This window comes from Tachypleus tridentatus, chromosome 13, assembly GCF_004210375.1.
Source record: "Tachypleus tridentatus isolate NWPU-2018 chromosome 13, ASM421037v1, whole genome shotgun sequence".
In the NCBI taxonomy this organism is placed as follows: Eukaryota; Metazoa; Arthropoda; class Merostomata; order Xiphosura; family Limulidae; genus Tachypleus; species Tachypleus tridentatus.
The window spans coordinates 51,539,635-51,555,043 of NC_134837.1; the positions used below are offsets into that span (position 1 = coordinate 51,539,635).

Sequence of the window (15,409 nt, forward strand, 5' to 3'; positions counted from 1 at the left end):
CAGCAATTCTTCTCCAATAAAGGGTTGGTTAGTCACTAACAACCCATTTCTCAGTTGTTTCTTCACTAATAAATCTTTACAAAGACAGCAGATCTCTATTTTCTTGAAAAGCTACAAATTACTTATCACACTCAACTATAATGACTTCTACTAATCTCTATTCCATAAAATGACTTCCTAAAAAAACAACAGTGTAAACATAGCCAACTATAATGACTTCTACTAATTTATATCCCATGACTTCCTAAATAAACAACAGTATAAATATAGCCAACTATAATGACTTCTACTAATTTATATCCCATGACTTCCTAAACAAACAGTATAAATATAGCCAATTATAATGACTTTACTAATTTACATCCATAAATGACTTCATAAATAAATAACATTGTAAACACAGCCAACTATAATGACTTCTACTAATTTCTATTCCATAAAATAACTTCCTAAATAAACTTTTTAAGCCAGCTGTAATTTTTTAACTTACTAACACCTTATGTCTTTATTAAAACATGGAACCACACATAAAAGCTATTCAGTAACAGACAGTAAGTTCCAACAAATATATAATTTAGTTTTAAAACTGCAATATGTTTTTCAACATGATATATAAAAGTAAAATAGTATAAACAATCTCTCTGTATGGACCAAAATGACTGTCAGTGCACACAAAACATACCAATCATTTGGCATCAAATTATATACATTTTTTTTATTCCTGGAAGGAAGGGAAAAAAAACAACTACATAAAACTTTAATATTACATGCTTTAAGACACAGATATAGACTTTTTATTAACATACAGGGAACACTTTATACTTTAGTTAAATAACTGAAGTACCTGTGTTTCCAATAACAACAAGTATTCCTAATACCAACTTTTATCCCTAACAAATACACAGACACTGTTTACAATACTTTTTGGTAACAATGAACATTTTCTGGTTCATAATCGTTCACTAAACAAATGTCGTATCAGTTCATAAATCAAAAATAAGTCCTGCTACAATCAATATGTAATATATTATTGACAATTTAAATCCACCAAACTACCCCAATTAATGCCTCCACTCTATTTATTGCCCCCCCCCCCGACTATTTTTATAAAGCTTATGTTGTGTGAAAGCAATAATAAACCAACATATAACCCATCTTATTATTGTAACTTTATTTGAAAAAAACAAAACAAAGAAATGCATTAGCACTGAAGTCAACAAATCATATGTGAAAAATAGAATCTGACAAAAATACTATAATTATCACCTTCTTTACAGTTTGCAACATCCCCAGGAGTGTTAATTAGGGGCAATATGGTATCTCATTAGATATACAGTATTAGATTTTTAAAAATCTCAAGAACACAATAGTCATATATAACAAAATAAAATCCTTCAAATGCAGATTATTGTGATACTTTTTAAGCTATACACACTTGTTTAAATATATTTAACAGAATAAGAGGAAAATAACATCTCTGAAGACAGATTTAATTTGTAACATTACAATAATAATTGGCTTGTTACAACTGACACCAGTGCACCCATGTCTAAAACGAATGGCAGTTGTGTGGACTCCAGGAATGTTGTGTTATGTATGCAAGGTTTAAATATTTCTACCCTTTCAACAGATGTGAAACAATGATATAAAAGTACACATCACAGTTTTAACTTCTTAATGTCTTCTTTCTTGAAGTCAACTCTAAGAAGAAAGAAAACAAAGTTAATTTTGTAAATTATACAGTTTTTTAAAAAAACTTGCTTGTATACATTACTTACAGATAATGTAATTAACACACTTTTTATGAGTAACAATATATTTTGACAATCATTAATCCACAGTACAATTATCATTAATTTCTTAGAACATAATCGACATCTTTCTTAGATGACATGTTTAGCATTGGTTAGTTAATTTACAATCTGTATTTATCAAGAGGTAATTTTGCCATCACAAATATAATTGTCAAATCTGTTTTTGTGCTAGGTTAAAATAATATTATTATCTTTTCAGCATTCTAATGTCAACATTTCTGACTGTCATTTTTCCTACACTGCCTCTAACATCAAATTTCATGATATAAACATGACTTTCATTTTCCCTATAGTACGTCTAATATCAAGATTCACAACAGAAATATGACTATCATGTTTTCTTGATATAAGAAAGACCACAACATCTCTAATATAAGGGTCCATGATCTCATTTTTCCAGAAGTATCTCTTAATATCATGGTTCATGATCATCACTTTTCTTTTGGTGCATCTAACATGAAATTTCATGACTATCGTTTCCCACATAGCTGTCCCCTTACAGTGGTTCTTAACCTTCCCTTAAGATACCTCATTCATTTTATTATTCTGAAAATGAAAAATTTTTATTTACATAAAGTGATATTTACTACTTCCTGTTAATGGAAGCAAAATCAAGTTTGTAAAATTTAGTTTTATCAAGTTAATTCCAACACTAAATTATTTTGGCTAAGGTGGTGTAAATATTTTTGTAATGAAACAGCTTTTATTTCATTCTTATATTCTACTTCATATCAACATTTGATAATTGTTTAATTCTGAAATGTAACATGTTTTATTCCACACATTCCTGCTAACAGAAGTATTCAGCTGGTGAGGTATAAAAGAACAAGACACAGAACCTTACTTATTCAGATTACTTAACCTTAGAGTTCACTATTTTTTTGTAAGCTCAGACTTGAGTTTGGCTTGAGTGTTTGGTAGCTAACCTAAGTTTGTATTCAACTTTGACTTGCAAATTTGAATATTCATATTTGACTTGAGGTTTGTCATTTACCCAAAAATATAAAAAAAAACCAACAAAACTGACACAAATATTTGTAAACTACTAATATTCAGTACAAATTTGAAACTGAAACTTTGTCAGTTACCTCAGTTTTAAGGCAGTTCGCACTTCTGTAGGAGTCAGCCTCCACGTTAAACTTCCAGGATCGGATCCCCATATATCTAGAATTTCATTTACCTGATAAAACAATGTTGTAAAAATATTTAGTTAAGAATACATACCTGATAGAGTGTAATTCAGTACTTCAGAATAACATTTTAAATGATGGGCAACTACTGTTTTGATCATTTTATAACAAAAGAGATAAAGGAACATGAAAATAAAGAATCCAGAATATTTTTAAAGCATCATGTGTGCAGACTTTGGGTAATGTTTGCATAATTCTAAATAGTTTTCCATTACCAATTTTTACCATGGCCTGACCTGAATACAGAAAAAAGTACTTATGAAACTGTGGTCATTTATCAGAGGAAAAGAAATCCATAACCTCCTCAAGGATTTATAACAAATAAAATATTTCTTATGTATTTAAATACCCATATCTACTTTGTTTTTGAGGTAAAATTTTCAAAAAGCTAGACATTTTTGCATCAACATACTCAAAGATCTTCCTGTGCTGCAATGTTATTCTTTGAGGTGACATATCTTAGCTTGGTTTTAAAAATTTATCTGTGTTGCAATAGAGACAGTTGAAAGCAGATGAGCCTTCTTACAAAGCTTACTAAGTGTTTCAAGTCCAGCCACACAGATAACGGAGTCACTGTGAATATAGATTTTGAAAACAACCAAGGAAAATTATTTTAAGAAAAGTTAGTAAATATTAGAAGCAAATGATGCTATAGTGATCAATGACTATGTGATTATTCAGTGTTTTTAAGTATATAAACAATTAAAATATACAGACTTAGGTTGAACAATATTTACGTGTTGTCTGCCACAATGACAAAACCAACATCTGCAGCTATGATACTCTGACAAATCAAATGCACTATAAATAAATTGAGATGACTCATTCTCTCTTTTTGGGTTGGTGTTAAAATATCACAGATTCCTACTCAGTATGAACAGTAAGCTGCCAATATTGTTCAGAGTCTAAAGATTAACAACATTCACAGCCACAAGTAGTGAATAGTTTTTAAAATAAATTCCCTGAGCTTTTCTCTCTTTTTTTTAACACTTATATGAAATGAAACAGTTAAATAACCCAACTCTTACATTTTTTTTCTTACGTCAGTTTTGATAAAATAAACAGTTCTATCTTAGAGCAGTCTACCCAACTATTACAGTTTGATTTTATTTCTGTTCTTTTAACTGCTGCTAATATGATAGCAGAATTAACACTACAAAGTTTCATTCAAAAAAAACAACTGAAAATTAGTCATACCCTTTCCAGGTTTAGAATTGTAGCTATCTGAGTCAGACGAGCAAACTTGTCTCGAATGGTCCATGTAGTTATGGAAGTTAAGTATGTTACTAATGCTCTCAGCTCTTTATCAAACTGCAGACCTCCCAGCTAAAAATTATGAAAAAAAAAGTATAATTTAGAATAATATATGAATTTGGAATGAGATGATCATTAAGTGGAATAAATTTAAAAGATAAAAAGAGTCACTTATGGAAAGAAACTCAGACATTAAAATTTAAACAGTACAAAACATTAACAATGTGATTCTAAAAAAAAAAAAGCTAACACCTTTATTAATAAGTTGAATTCTACATCAGAACTTACTGATCAAGTTAACTATTCAACTTAGCTGGAAAAAAGAAAAGTTGATTTACATAAAGTTATTTTTATTGAAGATATATGATATAATCAATGTAAAATTTAAATTAATAATGCTTTACAGCCTGGATTGAAAATGATGCCATTTAGAGGTTTCTATTTTGAAGTTAATATAAATAGCAGCTATTTTGAAAAGTTATAACTATACTATTCCAAATTACAGTGTGAAATAGATTCATAATAGAATAAATTCATCTGTTCAAACAAATTGTTTTCAATAACATCAAATTCAACTACAGTTAAAAGACCTTACGCTTGAAATCTAAGGATCTGCAAAAGATAAAAACACTACAGTCTGGATGAATAATGAGAGATAAGTTCTGAACTGAACTGCTAATGCTGACTCAAGGACCTGTAGCATTACTGTATTTATGATTAAGGTGTACCACATATCCAGGAATTATCAAAGCCAAACCCCTACAGCTGGCAGCATTCTGACCAAGAAGCAGAACCAACATATATGGACAGAATCTATTCTGGATATCAATTTCTTGAGAGGCTGATGTTGGGACCCTTGAATATGGGCAGAAATACAAACCCCTATATGAGCCAAGGAAAGTCGAGACACCAATGATAACAGAGATGAATGTAGAAGCTAATAATCAAATCAATGCACATGGTAACAATGATTCCATCTCATCCTGAAATTCTTCCAACAAAGTTTAGAGGGACAATGAATAACTTTGGGTGGAAAGAATCAGAAAGTTATGATCTATTAAGGTTAACTATAGACTCCACTATAGAATCCCAAATGTCCAGGAGCAGATGTATTGTTTGAGAGTCAGAAAATGTTTCCATCTGGCAGTGGTAGGTTTAATCACACAGTTCTGACAACCATGGAGGACAACAAATAGCTATTGTTTCAAGTAACTGAGCATTGAGGTTTATATATGATGTATAACTAAATATTTGTTCCCAGATCTTTCATTCATCAAGAAAGTTGCAGGCTCAAATGCAACTGAAGAAAGACCCAAAACATAACACGCTTGATGGACCAACTGAAAAACAGGAGCCCAAGGCAGCAGATCCCAAACTGACTTCCTGAGGAGCAAACAGAATAAAGGAAGGTACAGGAAAAAGTGAATCTAAATTCCCTCCAGAAATTCATGTTTTTTATAGACTTTTTTTTTTTTTTTTTTTTTACAAATGGAAGAATGTTTAAAGTATCTACAATAATTGTAGTAAAGAAAAAAGAATGCTTTGTCGAGAAAGAAAGAGAATATTATCTGAATGAGATGCTTACATAGAGTACCAAGATGGAGGGTGCATTGACATAGGTGAATAATGTTATGTGACAGATATCACCGAGGATAATTAAGTGGGAAGTAAAAATACAAGAGCAAGTAAGGAAAATTCAGACATGTGCTTAGATGGAAAAAGGAAGAAAACACAGTTGAGTAATAGTTGCAGCAAGGTAATTATGTTTTGGAATATAATTTTTTATAACTCACTAAGTGCTTCATCCAGAAAGGTTAGTTCTTCCTGTAAAATACAATACACACAAAATCTCTTAACCCAGAAAGCAGTCCAACCAGCAAGATTAGCCCTTCCTGTAATGTATAGTATGCAGAAGATCCAACTAAGAAAACTAGTTCTTCCTGTAAAGTATATTACGAAGAAAATCCCTTAAGAAAGGAAATAGTTTGACTCTCCATACCCAGGCTCAGTCACTTTATCTGATCATGTAATTATCAATAGCAAACACAAAGCTATAATTTTTAAGGTAGTAAATGATTAAATTTTGCAATCTTTTAGTAAACGTTACAAGGACGTTGTACATAAAAAAATAAGATTTTTTATTAAAGTATTTTTATGAAAGATTTGTATGGGAATTTCCAGTCTTTACTAGGTCAGTCTGAATACAAATTAATTTTCATGTTTAGAATAAAAACTTATTTTTTTATCTTTCAGTTTTCAAACTTCAATAGCATAACCTCTGGAGCCTCCTAAACAAATACCAAGTTTTTCAATAATGCTATATTTTTATTTTATTTCTTATTTTATTTACCCTAACACTAACTTTACTCACCTTAGTCTATTTAACTGACCTTATAACCACCAAATAAAAAAACAACTAAATAAATCTAAGTTACCTTTTTCCTTTCTAGAATGACTGCAGTTCATAACAGACAATTACATTTTATGTATTTTTTACAGTCAAAACTCATAGATTTTTCATTTTATTTCTTTACAACACAGAAATAGTTCTTTTATTATGTCAGACAGCAGCATAAACAAACTTGAGTCATTAGCAAGCATGATCGAAACACACAAGTACACCTTGTGCAGCTCAATGTGCATTTTATTCAACTTCATTACCTTATGTAACCCAACAAATTTCTAATTTTTATATTTTAGTTACTTTTATAACAATGAATAAAGAATACACATGAAAAACAAGAACTGCTTTTGTAATACTGTCTTTTTCAACCTTTATTTTGTACTTGTATTTGTGGTAGTGCCTCAGAAATTACATATCAAATTCAGATATCCAATTTAAAAATATTAAATATTACCAAAGATGGAAAGAAAAAATGAAAATGGCCAACTCAGAGGTAAAAAAGTGTCATGTGATATAGAGAAGTGAATATTAAGAAATTAATAATTATACAACTTTAAAACTTGAATTATAAACTGCACATTCATGCCAAGTTTATTGGTATTACATTGATAGTAAAGTCATTTAATTAACTTTTGAATATAACTATGTATGAAAAGTTGTGATGTATACTTTGTCTAACCTGTGCCCAGTGTTAAGTAGTTGCATTAGTTTACAGAAATAATGACATATGACTTAGCTTAACATTTTTATTTCAATAGATGTGGTTTGGATTATACAATTATAAAATACTTCTTTTATTTTTTAATAGAAACAAAAAACAACTACATAAGCAAGACCTCAAATGACTGAACTCCTCAACTTATAAACTGAGAAATACTACACAAATACTACCTTGAAATTACAAGATAAGTTGTCAATAAATTAAACAGTAAACTTACTCTGTTAAATCTACACTCCAGAACAGCTTTTTCTAGTTGTTTTGTCAATTCGGTTGCAAGAAGACTCACCAAAACATCATAATTACTGGATGATAAACTGGCCTAAAGGTGTAAAATAAGTATAAATTAGTTGCTTGTTCTTCTTTAAGGTTGCAAGTGTGTTTTATTTTTATTATTTAATACTAATCAACCTTAATATATCAATAATCAATAAAACAAATACAACTTCCTTCTAACTTATTTATACAACCCAAAGTGAATTCACATTTCTATATATTATTCAAATCTTGTTTCCCATTTTACATGCTATACAAATACATGGATACACATACCATTTTAATTTTTTATTGTCTTAATAACACAGATAGCACAATCATTTTACATTACCACAAGTCAAATGTACTTTGTTATCACTGTCCTGAGAATATTAAATTTGAGATTGTATGAGTTATGTATGAACAACTGTTCTACTTACATTGAAAGTGGACAACATTATGCTCTTTGTGTCAAAGCTTATATGTGTTAATAGTTCATTGTTAGAAACAACTTTTAAAATATATAGCTCTCTTCAAAATCTTCTGAAATGTGCACTAGCCCATGTATTCTTTAGTAATTAAAAGTCTCTGCTAACTCGTGATGATGAAAAATTCACTTGAAGTAAAACTGTATCTCAAGACGGTTGGTATGGATACATAAATTTTATTAAATTAAAGTGAAAAATAAATTTAAAAAAGCCCTACTTATACAACAACTAAAACCAATATAAAGAAACACCTTTATACCTATACTAATTAATAACATATACTGCAACGCCCCCTTCAATCCCATACCTGTTTACACTCTCGTCCTCAAGTAAGTTGCAACTCTCTTTCTTAACCTGAAGATGACCTAAGAGGGTTGAAATGTTGTTCTCTAATTTAATTTACTAAAAGTTATAGTACCCATACCAGCCATCTTGAGATACAAACTTGGCTAACATTAGATGTAAGATCTTTGTCAAATTTACAACAGTTTAATTTGTTTGTTTTAGTGTAATGCTATACAAAGAGATCTGCAATCTGTCCATTGTTAGAAACTGTACTGAATTTTAGTGTTGTAAGTCTGCAAACCTACCAGAGAATGGGGTTTAACATCCAGTTACTTTTCTTGGATCTGTACTCTTTAGGATAAAAATACTTACTTTAAAAGAATTAAGAGTTTCATCAATCTTCATAATAAAATCTTGAATAAAGCTTCTTAATCCATCATTTGCTTCATACTGAGAGAACTTTTCCTAAAAATTTCAGAATACGTAAGTACAGAAAGATCTTAACTGCATTTAAAATACAGGGAGGTAATGATCAGTAAGAAAGTGAAGTTTACAACAGAAAAATAATGTTAAACTAATATAAATTTACGTGAACAAAATGATATAAACTTAATACTAAAAATTACATTATTTTGTGGTTAAATATTTGTCATATTGTTAAACATAAGAAGAGCAGAGAGTTCAAATGTACAAGTTATGTTTTCTTTTGTGGTTAAATATTTGTCATATTGTTAAACATAAGAAGAGCAGAGAGTTCAAATGTACAAGTTATGTTTTCTCATTATATTCTTTTGTGGTTAAATATTTGTCATATTGTTAAACATAAGAAGAGCAGAGAGTTCAAATGTACAAGTTATGTTTTCTAATTATATTCTTTTGTGGTTAAATATTTGTCATATTGTTAAACATAAGAAGAGCAGAGAGTTCAAATGTACAAGTTATGTTTTCCAATTATATTTTTTGAAAATGATAAAAATCAATCAATCCCAGCAACAAATCCAGAAATACACAACATTAGCTTAATATCCATTGTGTTTGAAATTTGTGTAAAAAAAACAGAAAATGTTCACCTCAGTAGTAAATACTGGAATTGCTCAAATCAATAAGTTTATATCAACTAACCATTCTATTTGGACCTCTAAACACACACACAAGTAAAGATAACACCAAATTTTTTCACACATATAAGATGCATGAACAACTGACGTATCAAGAGATTTTTCTGAGCTAAAGAAATGCACAAATATAAATTACTTGAATGTTTTATTGTATTTTAAGCAAATTATCTTCACTCACCAATATAAGTTTTGAAATGACAAACTAGAGGAAAGGCAGGAAGTTAACACCACCCATTGCAAACTCTTAAACTAATTATAACGTACTCACAATCCCAAACACTTATGTTAGTAACGGGACATGAACCACAGAACCTCAGCTCCAAAGTGTGGCACATTAACTGTTACATGGTGCAGAAAGTAGTATGACAGTTTGGTAACAAACAACAATAATCTCTTCATGATAATGGGTGGTTATTGAACAGAAGCATAGTTATGAAAGGTTATTTCTTTAACTGGATATTTAAAGACAGAAGACATGGGAGTATCATAACATCAGGAATTAAAAATAGAATGCTGACACTAGGATTTTAATGGAATACTTGTATTAAAACTCTCAAGTTAAATTCCTAAACTACAACCTTCATGACATAATGGTCATGTAAAATAAATGATAAAATTCAAGATAATTCACTGAACAAATTAAAGACTTAGAATTTTAACAATAAACCTGACATTTTAAGTAACAAAACAGTTACGTTTTTGGAATAAAAATGCACAACCTAATGCAAAGTTTGATATAATTATTCTAATACATAAGTTAAGAGAATCTGCCCAAACTAAAAAAAACTGAAATCAACTTTACTTTGATCAACTACAAAAAAAAAAGTATTTACTTCAAACACAAACTTACGTTCAAAGTAAAAGTTTAATTATTGCTGAAAGGAATAAGTTTCATAAAAACAATAAAAAATTAAAAATCTTGTACTGGTATTAAACATGATAACCGATAATTCTCCTAATGGCCACTTACATAAAAAAACAAAATACAGTTTACTTCACTAACAAGGTTCAGTGCCACAATATACAAGACTATCTGAATGAAATGAAAACTAAACATATCTCAATTCAATAAAAAATACAAGATAGGTTAATCAAAAAATATTTAATAAAATTAAAAAGAGTAAAACTGGAGACAGTTATTTTTACACCATATTTTTGGCTACTTATACTTTGATATAAACTTTGATAAGCTTATATCCAAGACAGCTGTCTCACCTCAGAAACCTCATGGTTTGTTGATTTAAATTTGTCCACCCATGTTTCAATGCAAGGAGTGATTGCTTTTTCACACAATTCAGTCATTCCAGTGTTAAGAATCAACTGGAACTTGGTAGTTACAGAACTTAAGTCTGAAATACCACTCTGAAAAAAGGACAATACATATGTCTCTGTTACTTCACAATATAAAAGTCAATTAATCATAAATAGAACACATTATACACACAAGTATATGTTTACACATGTTGAACTCTGAAAATATTTATTTACAAATAGGTTGGATAGTAAAATGCTAAGGACATCACAGTTGAAATTCTAAAAAATAATACAAACATAAAATGGAGATAAAAAACAATAAACATAGATGTGGACATTAACATTTCAAGATGAAATGATTTTTAAACATGTAACATGCAATCTGATCAATGTTTTATTACTGTAAACAAAGCATCATCAGGACATGATATACATTACATTTAAGGTAATACCTACTGTATAGTTTATGCCCACTATTTATTTTGACAATGACACTTTTTCCACTAAAATTTGTTTCCTGTTAAAATGGGCCTCCCAAACTAATTAGTTATTTCTACAAAACGTTTTTTCCTAACCTTTGCAATTGGTGCCTTTTAGAATTGACTTGTTCAATTAATTAGAATTTCTATTTAGCATATTATCACCTATTTGTTGCCACCCAATCAGACTGAAAATTTATCTTTACAATTGTAAAATATTTTCATCTTTATAAAATATCTTTTTTTCTAGAGTTGTATCGCACCTCTAACTTTGCCTTTTCTTGTTCTGTTGAGTTTGGAAAACTTTTGCTGGCTTCTTCCTGTTGGGAAAGTGTTGAAATTAACTACTTATCAGTCTTCAAAATCAAGAAAATTCAGTTATCTTATTTTTACACAACACTCATATTATTGTTATTATTGAAATATTTTATATAACTTTATCTCTTCCTGTGACGATAAAATTTTACGTACCCTCATGAATAGTTGTTCCAAAACTTTGTACCTTTGTACAATTATTAAAAATAATGAGAAAAACAACAATATATATAACAATGTAGTACTAATTCATGTGGTCATAAAAATGTTGTTTCTGAGAGCATACTCTTATTAAAAAAAAAAGTAAAAAATTCAATTAATTAAAATGCCTGTATACCTTATTTTTAGGTCAGTGATGTCAAACTTATGGCAGATTCTTTAAACCATAACATTAACCCATGATAAACAAACAAATATATATATATATAATGATTAGCATTATCACCAACTGATTTTTTTTCAACCCTGGAGCAGTGAGAAATGTTCACAGGAGACATCTCGCACCCTCTTGGCACCAGCTTTGAGGTTGCAAGAACATATGACACATTTCGAATTCCTCGCAGACTCAGTGTACATATCAGTATGGGTAAAAAATATAAATAACCTGTTGGCATTGGCTTCTCTCTGCTTATGTTTTTCTTCTGTTGTTTGTGAGTGAATACTAGATAGTTAATGATAATAACGGTAAATATGCATTTATTTTTTTGCAGTAAATATAAGAATTGTTAAAATTATGTAATTTGGTATGGAAGGTGTGTATATTTGATCAATTGGTTAATTATATTGATTTTTATATCAAATTTTCACCTGCTGTTATGTTATGGGAAGTAAATTTACTGTATTTAATTTAATTGGAGAAATATTTTTAATTGTATTTACCCTTTTCATCTTTTCAGAATATCAGCTCAATCAGCATAGAAACAAAAATGTTCAAATGGAAGGAGCAGCAGTAGGTATTTTTCAAGAATCGTGGACTGAAAGATTTGACATGATCAAAAAGGGTGATAAAGAATTATGCATCTCATGTTCTGGTGTGTAGGACTTCCACTGTAAAGTGGCATTATGAAACTGTTCATAAATGGCTTTATGATATGCATGAGCAAGAACAAAAAGAACACATTTCTCAACACATCAGCAATAACAACATGCAGTCAAATGTTTCGATGAAATTTGTTTCAGGTAGTTTCATCTTAGTTGCTGCTAGTTTTGAGATTTCAAAGATTATTGCTCAACATGGAAAACCACTTAGTGATGGGGATGAAGTTAAGGAATCATGGCTAGAATGTGCTACTTTCCTTTTTGATGGTTTTCCAGAAAAAGAAAAATATATTCAGCACAATAAGGAATTGCCAGTAAGTAGAAACACAGTAAAAGATAAAACATCAAAGATGGAAACACACATGTCAGAACAGCTAACAAAAGATATTGGTGAGAGCACTGATATTACACCATCAGCTAGGCTAGCCATCATTACTCGATTTTGTAGGGGTGATGAACTCTGTTGAACTGGTTAACTTGATAATGTTATCTGAACATACCAAAGGGGCTGAAATATAAGGCAGTAGTAAAAAAGTTATCCTATTGAGAGGTTGACCTTTCAAAAACAGTTTCCGTGACAACTGATGGTGCACCCAGCATGATTGGTAAAGAAGCATGGTCTGTAAATCTGTTTGCAAACTATGTTGAACATCCACTGGTAGGCTTTCATTGTATTATACACGAGGATGCTTTGTGTGCTAAAGCTGGCCTTAAGGAGCTTGAAAAAATGATGGAAATTGAACCCAAGGTAGTTAAATTTTATTTCTGTGCATGCTTTGAAAAAAGAAAATTTCATAATTTACCAAGGGAGGTGAATTCGGTGTACACAGGACTACTTATGTACAACAATATTTGTCGGGTAAATAGAGGTGCTGTCCTTAAATAATTTGTTGAGTGTTTTTACGAAATTCATCTGTTTTTGACAAATGAAAAATTTTCTTGTCAAGAATTATCTGATGTTGTGTGGATTTGTAGATTGATGTTTTTTTATAGATTTAAATTACATTTAAATTATTTGAACACCAAATTGCAGGGATCTGACAAAACACTTGATGTTATGTTTGATAACATAAAAGCTTTGGAAATCAAACTGAAAATGTTTAAAAGAGACATTTACAATGGAACTGATAAATATTTCCCAAACTTAAAAAAACACATGACAGATCTTGAAATTCAAGAAAAAATATACATTCAGAGGTTTTTTTCTTTTTTACATTTTTCTTTAAGACTTATTAAGTTTAGGTTATTTGAAAAACTTAAAATTCATAAAGTATGCAGACAGTGTAACGTTAGACAAACTGAATTTGAAAATGTTGCAGTGGATTGACTTGGATAATTTTGAGATGCAACAGATTGATTTACAAAGCAACTCAATTCGGAGGCAAAAAGTTATAGAATTAAGAGCTGAACTAGAAAGTATTGAAAGAGATTGGTTAATGATTGGAATAATGCAGAAAATGAGGTTCTGAAACTCTGAATTTTTATTCCTGAAACGTTTGACTGTCTGAAAAATGTTGCAATGGCAGTATTAACAGTATTTTCATCAACATATTTTGTGAGTCATTACTTTCAGTGATGAACTTTGTAAAGTGTAATTATAGGAATATACTTGTTGATGAAGCTAGTGCTGCATACACACCCTCAAAACAACCAAATACAAGCCTGATACAAAATATCTGTCATCATTGGTACAGCAGCAAAAGCCTCACTAGAAGTAAAATATGCTTATTTAACTTTCCAAGGTGTATTTTTTTTATGTTACATAATATGAACCAAACTTATCATTTCACAAAATGCTTTCTGTTAATAGTAAAACAATGAATAAACATAAATAAGCAAGATGATAACTCTTCTTTTCCTTAAAAAAGAAGTCCATTATTATTTTTACTAATTCATTAATTGTACTTCTTGAAAATTACTATAGTTATTAATAACATGTAACTCCTACAGCTGTTTCATGTAAAATAATACTAATGATAATCTGTTGCTAAAAACTACCATGGGCACATGGGAGAATTTTTCAGAAGTTTATCCCCAGTTTGGGTACACACTTTCAAAAACATTTGCCATTCCTACATTAGGTAATTTTGTGAGCAACTTTAGTGGTGTTTAAAACAATGAACAAAAAACTCTGAGTTTTTCACAATACAAATCTCACTTAAAAGAAGCTACAAGTAACAACAGAAATCAACAATCATGTTCACTCAAATTACCAATTTATACTGTTTTTTTACTCTACCCAAAATTTTTGCCCATCATGTTGTAGTGAACTTTGCAACAAACATACAAGTAATAATTATATGTCTGTAATTTTTGAATTATGATGTTGCAGAATTTCTAAACTACAAAATTTTATATTACCTCAAACTAGTACAATTGTTTTCTACTACAGTGTTATAACTGTTGTGGTTCCTATGGTTATAAGTTACTGAATTCTTTAATAATTTAAGTTTCATTATTATTATATCTTATTTGTTCTTGAAATTTCCTTTTCTACTATGAGATCAAGAACAATACCAACTGATCAATATGCTTTTATTAACCCCTTAAATGGGGGAGATGTGTGAACTTGTACTGATGTCATTTGATCATTTCTGAAAAAGGGAGGCCATTTTATTTGAGCAATTATTTCTTAATTTATAGCTATCCTATGTTGTTTACCAGATGTTTTGGTTATATGGTCATGTGCTGGTGGAGTAATTTAACAGTTGTTAACTGCTGAAATAATGGCAACAAACAGATGTAAGCATATGGCTGCATCAGTTGTGACAATTCCTTATCATCATCAGATTCTGAA

At 29.7% G+C, this 15,409-nt stretch overlaps 1 protein-coding gene across 1 annotated transcript in view; it reads right to left on the minus strand.

Moving 5' to 3' along the window:
• Positions 1-691: 691 nt before the first annotated feature.
• Cog4 (conserved oligomeric Golgi complex subunit 4) overlaps positions 692-15,409 on the minus strand; it is a 44,063-nt gene continuing 29,345 nt past the window's right edge. Inside the window, exons 16-22 of the mRNA XM_076475809.1 lie at positions 11,523-11,579; positions 10,742-10,888; positions 8,781-8,873; positions 7,601-7,702; positions 4,202-4,330; positions 2,903-2,994; positions 692-1,701 (exon numbers count right to left, since the gene is read on the minus strand). Coding sequence (XP_076331924.1) covers positions 1,659-1,701; positions 2,903-2,994; positions 4,202-4,330; positions 7,601-7,702; positions 8,781-8,873; positions 10,742-10,888; positions 11,523-11,579 — 663 coding nt within the window. The 3' untranslated portion in view covers positions 692-1,658. The remainder of the gene's footprint in view (positions 1,702-2,902; positions 2,995-4,201; positions 4,331-7,600; positions 7,703-8,780; positions 8,874-10,741; positions 10,889-11,522; positions 11,580-15,409) is intronic.